The following is a 13,921-nucleotide window of genomic DNA, read 5'->3' as shown; positions in this document are numbered from 1 at the left end:
CCACAAGGTTTCTGCAGCATGGAAAGCAAACTTTGTCTTCCCTACATCATCTTAAATATTCCAAGTGCATATCTCTTAGAAATACAATAATTTTTAAATATGCCTTGAGAAGTATTTCTTTGAACCTGTTCTAAAACAGATAGCTCCAACACACTGTCCTATTTCTTCATGAGGATCGGAGCTATATAACTGTTATTAATCATTTGAGAGGAGATGAAAAAGTTCTTTGCCTTTCATTTCCATGGCTCTGAGCTTTTTAATTTTATGTAGAATAAAATCAAGGAGTTTGATCACTGAACCAAAATTAATTTTAAAGGTTATATCATTCAGTACAGAATGAATGAAATGAAAATGCTGACCAAGGAAAAGATTTGTTGTATATATAAAAATGAAAGAAGATAGGCCAGCATCATCAAAGGGAGTTGGCATAGTATTTATCCGTTCCAAGTTACATATCTATTGTATTGTATGAATTATGTTGCATGGAATCCATATATTTTTATGGATTATTTGTAAAATGCCTACTCTGAAGAGATGTTGAAAGTTAATTGTATCGCTCACTCAGTAGAACTCCACACTATTTGATGGAACATTTCAAAGCCAGTTTGTCTCTGCTAAAAGGGGATGCTGCAAGCAGTGTCTCTCCACTCATTGTAGGACAGAAAAGCAATCTAGATTGTTAAACTTCAATTTTATTAGAAAATTATGGCACACAAAAGAAAAAAACAATAGCAATATGATTCGTTGCCAGGGAAATCCTCTCATAGTCTCACATATCATTCAGAGCTTAGCTGGAATAAGCAATACATATGTACTGCATAACAAAATATCGAGTTTGCAGTATAGTATTATGAATAAGCAGGCGATAAAAGAATAATCTATTTTAGTGAGATCAGCTTAATTGGAACTGCATATGTAAAATGAAAGGGAAGGAAATTTCATTTCTCTTCTCTAGTTGCATAGAAACTCCATCCAAGAAAGCTCTCAACATTACAACATCAGCACAAACTCTGTGACTGATTGTATTCTGATGGCATGATACTACTTTCAGCTGATTGTGGAAGCGGCAGCCTTATGACATTCAGTGATGCCACATACTCTGTCTAGACCAAATTCATTACCCAAAACAAAGTGATAGGAGAAAGGAAAGTACATCACATTTATGTCTCCATAAACAGCGCAGCCCAGATGATTCCCCCCCCTTGAGGCAGGGGGAGAGAGCAGGTTGAGAGATGCTGACATATTCTCTGCCTCTAAGACCCTCCACTGTATTGACCTTTCCCTTGTATCTGAGTGTTATATATGGCTGTGTCAAGAGCCACAATCTGTTCTTTTAGGGACTGATCCAACTCAACTTGAAGTCAAAGGAACGATTCAGTGAGATTTGAATTGGAGCCCTTGGTTTCTAGGAGCGTCACTGAAAATGTTGCTTACTCTATTAGTCTACAGATACCATGCAATAATCTTTATGGAAGCAGCTGGTTTAAAAATCAGGTACTTTTTCATTGACCAAGTGAGCAAATAAAGTTGATATCAAATCTATAAATACAAACAAAAAATCAGAGCAAAAATTTTGCAATTATCAAAATGCATGCTAGGTTTCATCACACTCTCTCTTTGTTTTTTGTAGTATCTCTGCATCCCTTCCCTTTCCCCTTGTCCTTGGTATCTGTTTATCTTGTAAGCTTTTGGAGGCTAGCACCATGGAGCAGTGTAAACAATAAGGATACACATGCAAAAGAAATGGAGCATTCTTGGAGCTGGAGGGATTGTTTATATTGGTTTCACACAAACTCCATCCATTAAAGTTACTCAGTATGATACTGAATGGCTACAAAATCAGATATTGAAACACAAGAAAGATTACATCATTAGCTGAGCAGTGATGAGGGAAGGACTGTATTATTTACCAACTTTAGAGAACTGTTTCTCTAAAGTAAACCTTCTATGGGTGTCTCACACAGAACAAATGAAGCATGAATAAGCTTTACCAGTGAAGCAATTGATGATATTTTTTCACTTTAGTTTCTTCATTTATTTAATTGATCAACAATAGTAAGGGAATCCATGTTTACCAAAATGTCTCTTTTCTGACCTACCACCCAAACATTATTTCCCTTATTTCAGCATTCAAAATCTCCTACCCTTCTATATAACTTCTTTATTATTGTGAACAATATGGTAAGACTAAAGTCTATCCTGTGCATCTAGTCCTTTGACTCAACATTCCATTTTCAGCCTCATTCACTTTAGAAGTGATCTCAATACGTTTAATTAAGTGAATTAATAGACTGGTGGAATGACTTTGAACTTATTGATCAGAGGAGAAAAGCAAGAAGGTAAGAAAACTCTTATTCAAAGAGCCCACCAGCATGTCTTTCCTCTAATATAGTTCAGATCCTGCTGATCCAGCATGTTTTCTTTCTTCTTCTTGACCTGTTTGTTTGTAGATTTACTTTTTAAATTTACATATCTTTCACACATTCCTCAGTAGACTCAGTAATATCTATAAAGCACTGACTTACAGTGATTTAAAACTATACGAGAAAAAGGAAGAAAAGTGGTTGGAAATGAGAAGCTACATGCGAAGCCAGGCTTATTTGGGAAGATCATTATCTGCTGCTCCTCCTCCCTGCAAAGCCTCCTTAAAAGTGTTCTAAGCAGTGTAAAAATGATTTGGTTACCTAAGGGAGAATATCTGAGTAACCTCAGTTGACTTGTGCTTCATGCTTTTTGGTATTAATTTTTTTTATTTGCGCCACTCCTGGTCGGCGTAGACTGTGATGGTATGCTGCAACAGGCACTTAGTCATCCCATTCTATTCTGGTGTATTGTCCTAGTGATGTGTGCTTACAGTTTTGATGCCCTTATATGATGCAATGTAACATCAAAAATTAAATGTGAGTGTAGGTAAGCATAGTCTTGGTCCAAATCACATCAAACACTATTGTAGACTTTCCACTGAGTTCCACAAGTTTTGGGTCAAGCCCATAATGAGGGATGGCTCTCAAAAAATTGTGGGTCATTTTAGAGAGATGCACAGGAGTATCTGAGAGAGGCTTTAGTCCCTTGGTTGCTTTACTGTAGTCGATCTGGACTTGCAGATCTTTATTCACAGATCAGCCAACAGAAAAAATTCTTGCTACTACTTCTGAAGTTTGTGCATGCCACAGAGGAGACAGATCTGAGTTATTTGTATTTCTAGCATCAGTATTTATAGGTCTATGTATTTTTCCACTCTACAATTTGTGGCAGAATTATTGAAACATAAATGACACACATAATGCACATACTAAACAACTACTTCGGAATAGGGCTTTGTGAAACGATCACCTTTTATTGCAGCAGAATAATGGATACACTACTACTGCTTCAATGTCACCTAGAGACAATGAGAGATAATCCAACCCCCAGCAAGGTGATTTTACAAACCATGGGGATTCCCTAGGAAGTGTGAAATGATTTAATGATTCTTTTATTCTAATAAGCTACGGAACAAGTTTCCCTAAGTACCACAATAGGGATTATGAAGTATCTCTGTCCCAGCCCATAATATGAGAGTCACTAAAGAAGGAGCATCTTACTACTTCTGTTGTGGTATAGGGGTATATAACAAGGTAATCGGTCCCTTTTAAGGACTAAGGGGCATTGAGCTAGACATCCCTGTTCAATTATCGGACTCAGCTGGGAAGGGCTGAGAATGCTCAGTTGGTGTGGGCTGGCCCTGAAGGAGAGAAAGGGCTGCGGAGTAAAAGACTTCTGGGCCCCTGTAGCCTGTGTTGTTCAGAGGAATTTCTTTCTTTTGGGTTACTTTGCTCCTTTTCTTGTTTGACTTAGGGAATGTGTCCTGAGGGAAGAGCCTGAGAGAGACTTGGGTATGGTATTAGTCCTTTCTGGACTGCAGGAGATAGACCCATGACCCTGTGGATGTGTGGTCGGCCTGTAGAACTGAGGGCAAAATGAGGCACCAGAAGATAAAACAAAGCTATTTCCCAACAAACATAGGTGCAGGGGCGCAGAGGCCTCTCAGTGTGCACCAGCATGAGTCACAGCAGGCAGCCTCTCCATCTGAGCTTGGTTGGGTCTTTATAAGGATTACGGACCCCCATCTAGCTGTATCAGATAACTGAACAGAGCCAGTTGGCCCTATCCCTCTAGTCCTTAGAGGGCAGTCCACTCTGTTATAGGGTGGACAGGAGAATTCTACCCATTTAGAAGACTGTTAGAGGGCTTTCCCTTCACCTTCTCCCCTGGTTCTTGTCACACAGACAGAAAGCAGAAGACCAGAAGTCCAAAGTGCAGGCCATTCAATGTTTATCAGGGTTAGTTCCAAGCAAACATATCCATAGCTCTACACACTCGCAAAGTCTGTTTTCCAGTGTTCCATTCCCAGCTCTGATGCCGCAGAGCCTTTACCCCATGTCCCCCTTCTGAGCTCTGACACCACAGAGCCTTTATCCCGTGTCCCCGGTTCCCCATTCCCACCTCCCATTCCCCTCCTTAGCAGGCCCAAATGTACCTTCAGTACACGCCCCTAGTTGCACCCTTTACAATTTATGGTCATGTTCTGTTTGGTAGGGTTGTGAGTTGGGGTCTTCATCCCACCTTTTTTGTATCCCATGGGAGGGGCAAGGAGTGAGGTTGTACTCCAGTCAGGGGCAGGTATTTCTCTGGTCTTTTAGTGTTTTACCTCCCCTCCCACTCACAATCCTCTCTAGCCCCTCCCAACTGGTTGCTTGACCTTGCCTTGAGATAAGGAGCTGAGGCAGTCTTCAAGTGTGTGCTCATACATTCCCACTTTAGCTGTATCCCTTATTTTTTCCCATTGTACTAAAAACCCAATCTGGTTGTGGGAAATACAACACATAGTCTCTTTGTTCATTGTTTTTTACATATATTAGTATAAGATATAAGAGTATTAAAATGTCAAACCCCAAATTTTATCTCAGGCTGGCAAACAAGCCTATATACTAATAAAAACCTTTATGAGAAGTGGAGGAGGCAGCATAATAGGCTGCACTCAAGAAGACCCTGCTGGGAGAGTGCACACCATTAACTCCTTATGGGGAAGGAGAAGGGGAGGCCTGGGCCAAGGAGCCCAGTGGAAGGGAGGGCACTGGTTTCGTTCGTGTGTGTGTGTGTGTGTGAGAGAGAGAGAGAGAGAGAAAATGAACCACATCCATCTCAGATTCGCATGTGTGAAGTTCTATGCAAGCTGTTTACACAGCCCAGATATGAAAAAAGGGGTGAAGGAACTGGTCTTATTCTAAATAGGAAAGAAGAGATCATCATATTCAGGGGGTAAATGACAATAACGTGAAAGTCATTCTCTGTGGAATATCTTCTGATTCTAATCTTAGGTGGCAAATTTTAGTTTGGTAAAATGGCCTTGGAAATGCATTTTGTTCTAGTAGATTATTAGTTGCTAGTATAACAATGAAGTCAGTATTATTTCATCTGCTCAACAGTTATTTGTAACTCAGGCATGCACAGATCATTCTAATCCAGACAAATTTCATTTAATAACTCACCTTTACTTTGGGAAGCAGAAATGAATAAATGCTCACAAAACATATTGCATACTCTTTATCATCAAAATGCATGTCTTCAATCCATTGAGTGCAAGATCATCTGATGTTTCCTGGATTGAGGGTACTGGGTGACCTATTCTCCATAAAAATCTATGCAGGCAGGCCCAAGTCCATTCCATTATAGCAAAATATCATGAGAGCAATAGTTTTTTCATAAGTGTGTATTCAGTAATTGGAATTTGAGAGTGCTTTTTAATGGTTCTCCCAAACCTGTCCTATAGTGATTTAAAATAGTACATTTAGTATAATTTAGTCTTTTAAAGCAGCAGTGCATATTAAAACATTAAGGCACTTTTGAATGAATTGCCTTCTTTTTTCAAAATGGAGATTAAATTTGCTTCTTTTCCTTAATTCAACTCATATTCAGCCATATATTTTTAAAAGTATTTAACAAGGTAAAATAAAATAGATCAGTGCTGTATTTTCTGCCTTGCATAATGAAGGGTGATAATATTGATATTCATAACAGCAACAGCTCTCAGGTTTTTTCCTTCCTTAGATAAACTGGGAAAGAACCATTACTCCATATTCTGCAGTGGCAGACTATTTGTTCTACTTCTGTTATAGAGTTGGCCCTGAATCTGAATGAGGAATGTAAAATTACAATAGATTAAGGGCCTCTTATAGCCTAATTGAAAGTGTCACTGTTATGACTCAGCTTGATTTTCAGACATATGCCAGAAAAACTCTGACTAGTCAAATATCATTCACAAATTTAAATAGAAATGCTTGCTGTCATCTGGGGAAGTCTGCACTTCCACTTCCACTTGTATGGACATCAGCATACTGTTACCAATTATAAGACTTTGCAATACATGTTAAATGTTGCCTTCTTCCATCTACCCAGTCCAGTTTGTGTTGAAGATGTTGAAGCTCTGAATTTGACACTGCATTGATATGTAGTCCTGGAAAACTTAATGCTGCAGATTACTTCTTCAGGCATCTTCCTTTTAATAGAGAGCAGGTTTAAAAAAACCAAAAGGAAGTATTTCTTCACACAACACACAGTCAACCTGTGGAACTCTTTGCCAGAGCATGTTGTGAAGGCCAAGACTATAACAGGGTTAAAAAAAGAACTAGATAAATTCATGGAGGATAGGTCCATCAATGACTATTAGCCAGGTTGGGGAGGGATGGTGTCCCTAGCCTCTGTTTGCCAGAAGCTGGGAACAGGCAACAGGGGATGGATCACTTGATTATCTATTCTCTTCATTCCCTCTGGAGCATCTGGCATAGGCCAGTGTTGGAAGACATGATACAGGGCTAGATGAACCTTTGGTCTGACCCAGTATGGCCGTTCTTATGTTCATACAGTCTGCATGTGCTACCTATACAACAACTGAAGGTGCTGAAACAAATGTCCATTTCATTCTCTCTTGGGACATTAGGATTTATAAAGACAAATCAGCTACTTCAGTAAAAATTGGGATTCCCAGCCAAAGCTATCATAATAGTCTGGAATACTGCATCAAATCATGTCTGTTCTAGAAGCAGCATTGGAAAACACTGTGCCCCCTTTGTTTAAACTGTCTGATCTAGCTTTGTTAGAAGTCTTCTGGGATTTTGGTGACCTCCTGCTGCTGCTGATTCTGATTTCTCATACTGCGATTGCCATCTTTGCCAAAGGAGTCCTGCTAAATCTGGACAGAGAATTGTGTACGATATGCATAAAACTCCATTCTTCAGCAATATGGACTGTGCCAAGTTTTATGCCAGAATACCTCAGGTTCACATTAGAGATGGGCATTAAACAAAACCTGAGATTTGAACAACCTTGAACTTCACCAGAGGTAAAATAGATTGTTTTATGAGGATTCTGGAAAAGTTGCTATTGATGGTAGCTGGAACAAAACATTACATCTAAGAAGAATTAAACTGTTTCTTAAGAAACTACAGGGAAACTCCCCATTGTATGACTGATATTCTGCCAATGCCAATATTATGAATTAATTTTCTTGCAACAGCCAAACCAAGCTCCCATGATAGTCAATGAAACAGAGACTTTAACAGAAAATGCAGAGGCAAGCTGAAATACATAGAGACTTTTGACCGTCATTATTAAAGGCTGGGGGTAAAGAACTTGAACCACAGAATAAATTCTCCATTCCCTAACTTTAAATCAAGTTTTCAGATAAATGGAATCATAATCACAGTCCAAGATCACTTAGAATATCTTCCATTTTCAGTTAATGCCCACACTGTGCTAGATTTCCAATGTCCTGCATATGAAGAGACAGTATTGACAACACTGTCCTCCTAATTAGCTTACCACCTAGACCATCATCTAGTCCAGAATCACATTTGATGTTCCAATTGCTTAATATTATCCAAAATGGGATTCTGAAAATTGTCCCAATCGTTTTAAGGCCCATGTTACATGTTCATCCACCTCGTTTCGTACTTGGGAGATATTCAGTATTCATTTGTTATTATCTTGACAATGGATGCTTGGTTCCTAGATGATGTGATATACACTTTTTGTGTGTTATTACCAAAATAGCTGTTTCCTCTTACTCTGGCTCAAGTTTTATGAATGTTGATTTTGGTTTTTATTACAAAAGGAGTGTAGTACTGTTCATGGACCCAATCAGAAGGGAAGCCTGTGTATTTTGAAAAGTGCTATACAGTTATTTATGGTAACCTGTTAGGCAGTAAGATCCTCATTGTCATGATAATCTCCCAATCCAGCTTGCTTCATAAGAAGTGTCATCAAACCAGACAATGGTTCAGGAGTGTTACAGGTGCCACATGGACCCAGGGGAGTTTCTTCCTCAACTCAGGGAAACAGAGAATGCTCAGCTGGATGCTATTGAACCTAACTCCTTTAAGACAGCTGCATCTTGTATGTAATCAACAGGCTTAAAAAGAGATAGCAAGTTTCCTTTCAGAGAGAAAAGAGACAGGGAAGTCTTTAGGTAAAGGAAACTATGAAGGCACTTCTCCTGAACTTCTAGGGACTGGGATCTTGGTGAAGTAATGAGGAAAATGAGCATCTAAAAACTGCTTTATTTCTGCTTACCTCTGATGATTTAAATAGTTAACAGAAAGTGTGAGGAGTGAGGGCTGGACTCTTCTCCCCTCCCCCATCTCAGAATAATACATATGAAAGTTTCTTGGAGGAAGAAAGACTGGGGCCAGACCATGATAGCTTGAGAGATAGATGTAGGCAGATTGTATGTGCCTTGTAGATTTAAAAATGGTTATGATAACCTTTGTCACAGCCAGTTCACTGCATCCTTCTAAGAACAGGACAAACTTATGTTCATTTGCTTATAGTTAGCTTATTTGCATATTTTTATTCTGAGGGAAAACACTGTTTTTTCTTCCACTCTCCTCTTGAGAAAGATGTCTCTTCCACATTCGTGGAATATTGCTGCCAACTTTATAGCCTATTGGGGCTATTTAGCCTCCTGAGGAGAGCTATCAGTTATTCGCATGGTTTTTCCCCCACTAGCAGTGATTCACTGATCCCTGCAGTCTCATTACCAGACACAGGAGGCTCCTAATATGATGATCCAGAGTGAGAGGTTTTGGCTTTTAGCATTATTAATCTGTGGGGCCACTGCAGGATGTAAGAGATAGAGCATGGGCTTGCAGGGATAGTGATATGACAGGAGACCTCCCCATTTAGGGTGACCAGATGTCCTGATTTTATAGGGACAGTCCAGATATTCAGGGTTTTTGTATTATATAGGTACTTATTGTCCCACTGTTGTTGCATGAAATGATTTGTTGCTTTGCTTGTATTTTTGTGGCCTAGTGCCTTGACATCATTTTAGATAACTGTTTCTTTGCTCCATATGAAGACTACACCTTATGATCATTTCATTAGTGTATTCCAGACTCTTAAAAGACCCCTCCCATACTATTCAGCTTTGCTACTGTCAATGAAAGCTTTTGGGTAACATCCAGATGTGGAGCACTATGTTGTGGTTTGGTGTTCAGGTACCTGTTGAACTGGTGCAGCTGCAATACTCATGGCTTCTTACCTGCACATAGGAAAAGTCATTGTAGATAGTCTTGTTCAGCCTGACCTGAGCTAAAGTTCTGCTCTAATGTTTATAGTGTGAATTAATGAATGCAAAGTGTTGCAAGTTCAAGGAATTCTAGGCCAGAGGTGAGGCACCCAATTGCAGTTTTTACAATGGATGTGAGATAGAAAAGTGTCAAGGGAACAGGGTATGTCTCACTCCCTGTCTTCTCTCATTCATATACAGATATTCTGAGATACCTGTTGTGAGTGTTGTCACAGAGATCAAGCCAGTAGAGGGAACTTCTTCCTAAACACTATTTAACAAAACAACAAAAAACAAACTCCTTCCCCCCCAAAAAAACAACCTGCAAGTGGCAATTTCTTACTTTGAGCTATTTAAATACAGTGCTTCATTCTCCAGTGCTGCAGGTTGTGTAGCTGTTACAAGCACTATATTCACTTACATACAAGAAATGAAACAAATAAAACTTGTAGCATGCAATGGATCTGTAAGGCTGGTTGCTGAAGAACACAGAGCCACTTTGGGTTTATTAAAGGAGTGTACATTTGATCACTGATACTGCTACTCCTTTGATGCAAACTAGTAACTATTTATAAGCTCTCCTATGGTGTTCATCACCATAATAATGGAATGTTTCAGTATATTTACAGATGGTGAACTGCAGAAGAAAGAGGAGAAGTGACTTGTGGAAAATTACAAGAAGGCTGTGGCAGAGCCAGGAATCTAACACATGTCTTGTAGTCTACAGTCCACTGCCTTAATGGCAAGATTGTCCGTCCTCAAATCTTGTGTACATCCTAGAGCATATTTCAGCTCCAGGGTTGTGAGGGGCATATTTTCCCCTATGTACAACATTAAATAACTGGTGCAGTGGGCTATGAAAGGTTTTCACTTTCCTCTGAGGTATCAGCCATTGTTGGGACAGGATAGGGGTCTTGTTAGGCCATTTATCTACAATGTATGATCCAAGATGGACCAATGAGCTTCCCTGATCTTGTAGGCTATGTAACCATTTGCTCCTCAAAACCCACCCCTACTGTGATAGAAAAATCTAAATACTTTCTGTGTAAGCTTGGTCAAGTCACCTCACCTCTCTGTCCCTCAGTTCTCCCACCTGAAGAAATGAGAATGATACTTTGTGCTTAGAAATCAATAAATGAAAAATGCTATGTGTAATTTCAGAATTTTAAATAATGAATAAAAGAAAATGTATACTAGAATGTGTCCCCTCCATCTTCTACACCCTTAGCCTAAATGTTTGTCTAAAACTGTAAGCTGCTCATAGACAGACAATGTCTTCCTTTGTTTGTACAGCGGCTAGCACACAGGGTTCTGCTCCCAATTAGGGTCTGTGGCTGCTGCTTTACTATACATATTAATAAATTGTACAATAAAACTTATTTTAAAGTTGGAAGTAATACAGTGTACACCAAATTGAGCAAGGAGAATTATTGTTTGTGTAAAGTCCCCACACCCGCATTGTCCTCTTAGTCATACCAGGTATGTCTCTCTAGTATTTTGTAAGCTCTGGAGTCAGAGTCTGTGTCTTTAGTCTCTGTGACAAGTCATACATGTCTACTGTGATATACAATTGTTAATCATCTGCATAGGAAAGAAGTGGTCAGTATTCTTACACAGTAAATTAAGAACTAGGTTCAATCCCCAACTCCTATAGTTTTCCCATAGTATGTGACCTTAGGCAAATGGCTTAAACTTCAGTCCTGCAAACTGCGCCACGTGAGTGGATTCAATCAGCACCATTTTACAAGATAATAAGAGGTGTTTTTTCATCCTTACCACACCACTACATGTTAGAGTTGAGTATTCTCCAAGAGTCTTCTGGGAGAGTGCTGAGGAAGAAATTGCTTATATTTGGTGGTTGGGGGAATTCATGATCTATGAAGAAACACGTATGTGATCTTTTTATTTAAAAAGGAGAAAAAAATTCCAATCCTGAATCTGAACACCACCCAGATTTTGGGGGTAGTTTAGGTGAGGATCAGAACTTCAGGGCTAGGGACAATGTCTAATTGTGTCTTAAGAAATTCCAAACTGTAAACTTCAAATCCAGGACACAACATATTTCCCTATATCCAAGTGCTCAAAGCATTGACTTTTTAAGAGTTGTGGCAATGTATGCTTACATATCTGAGAGTATAACAGAGCCCATAATGTTAGTATGTTTTTTAAAAAAACCTAACTAATGGAGCTATATAGATAATATTTATGTGAATGATGACACTGTTTCTTGTACCACCACAGTTTCAAAGAACATATGAGTCTCTACGAAACGTGTCTAGTAAATCTGAACTACAGAAAACCTACCAGAAGCTTGGGAAAGATCTGGAAAATCTAGATTATTTGGCCTACAGACGTCAACAGGTAAGAATATGGAAACTTAGTGGTAGGGCACAGAATCTCTGGGTAGAATGGGTAGCAGATCACGTGCGCCATTATTCAGAGAGACAAACTGATATGTTCTCTGTTTTATATTAAATATGAGTGACCTGTATTAGGTGGCTTTGGATTTCAATTTAACAGGGCAAGGTGCCACTATAACACAGTAAGTATTGCATATAGATTAATGGGTCATAAGGGTAGTTTGGTAAAGTCACTGTGACTACTCATGAAAACAAGGTTCTGACAGGGAAGCTACGGAAAACTCCAGGGTTCCACGGAACACCACAGAGCCTTCTGCAGTTATTCCATCACAAAGTGATCTTATATACCACCTGCCATGCAAAAGAAACAATTGTTTGCTAAGATAGAACAGTAATTTGTTATCCTATAGAAAACATGAATGCCATATACTGGATAATAAAGTTTGTGTTTGATAATAAATTGATTTAAGTTCTGACCTTCACCCGTAGAAGTTAATGGTATCAAATCTTTATGTACATGACTTCTGCATATAAACAGTTAATGTACTTTAAAATCAAAATCCCAAATTAATTTAAAAAATAATTTTCAAGATTAGATCCCATATGACTTAAATTGGACTACTCACATGCTTTATATCAATCATGTGCAAGTGATTGCAGGATCAAGGTCAAAGACAATTGTTAAAATGTTTATAGAGCTATTTTCACCCTTTGCATGACTGATTTAGAAACTTTAGTTTTCATATTAGCTTCTGTAGTTTGTTCATATTTGTGCAGCCTTTTAAAATCTTTATTTTTCTGAGATTTGTATATTTGGTAATATATTGAAGGAGCGGGATCATGGTTTTATTTTAGTTCTGATCTTTTAATGTTACCACTAGGTGTCAGTGTTGTCAAATTTACTTCCTGACTTGTTTCAGGGAAAATCAGTTACAGTAGGTGTTTAAATAAGAAAATAGATTGATTAGATTGTTTGTTTAAAATTTAGGAAAAGGTTCAGAGGCTGATTGTATCTGAAAACATGAATAACTTGTTCTTGTGTTAGGCAAGGCAAGGAACAAGTTGCCTGGGTGTGTTTCACTATGATGATAGACTAACACGGCTGCTACTCTGAAACCTGTCATTATGCAAGGCACTGAATTTAGCCGTATAGAGTGGAAATCTGTCAACTTCATGACAGCCCCCCAATCTGAAGCAAATACTCACCAGCAACGACACACCACACAACAGAACCACTAACCCAGGAACCTATCCTTGCAACAAAGCCCGTTGCCAACTCTGTCCACATATCTATTCAGGGGATACCATCATAGGGCCTAATCACATCAGCCACACTATCAGAGGCTCCTTCACCTGCGCATCTACCAATGTGATATATGCCATCATGTGCCAGCAATGCCCCTCTGCCATGTACATTGACCAAACTGGACAGTCTCTACGTAAAAGAATGAATGGACACAAATCAGACGTCAAGAATTATAACATTCAAAAACCAGTTGGAGAACACTTCAATCTCTCTGGTCACTCGATCACAGATCTAAGAGTGGCTATACTTCAACAAAAAAGCTTCAAAAACAGACTCCAACGAGAGACTGCTGAATTGGAATTAATTTGCAAACTGGATACAATTAACTTAGGCTTGAATAGAGACTGGGAATGGATGAGTCATTACACAAAGTAAAACTATTTCCCCATGGTATTTCTCCCTCCCACCCCACCCCCCACTGTTCCTCTGATATTAGCCTACCTTGCTTGTCACCATGAAAGGTTTTCCTCCTTTCCCCCACCTGCTGCTGGTGATGGCTTATCTTAAGTGATCACTCTCCTTACAGTGTGTATGATAAACCCATTGTTTCATGTTCTCTGTGTGTGTGTATATAAATCTCTCCTCTGTTTTTTCCACCAAATGCATCCGATGAAGTGAGCTGTAGCTCACGAAAGCTTATGCTCTAAT

At 39.0% G+C, this 13,921-nt stretch overlaps 1 protein-coding gene across 4 annotated transcripts in view; it reads left to right on the top strand.

The window, feature by feature from the left end:
* Positions 1-13,921, top strand: part of CTNNA3 (catenin alpha 3) — an 889,777-nt gene that overhangs the window by 57,577 nt on the left and 818,279 nt on the right. For all 4 annotated transcript variants that reach the window (XM_043518063.1, XM_038411313.2, XM_043518062.1 and 1 more), the window contains exon 5: positions 11,849-11,968. In XM_043518063.1, coding sequence (XP_043373998.1) covers positions 11,849-11,968 — 120 coding nt within the window. The remainder of the gene's footprint in view (positions 1-11,848; positions 11,969-13,921) is intronic.

The sequence above is a fragment of the Dermochelys coriacea genome, chromosome 7, assembly GCF_009764565.3.
Source record: "Dermochelys coriacea isolate rDerCor1 chromosome 7, rDerCor1.pri.v4, whole genome shotgun sequence".
Classification (NCBI taxonomy): domain Eukaryota; kingdom Metazoa; phylum Chordata; order Testudines; family Dermochelyidae; genus Dermochelys; species Dermochelys coriacea.
Note: the sequence above shows the minus strand (reverse complement) of the source record. Positions and strands in the feature narration are given on the sequence as shown.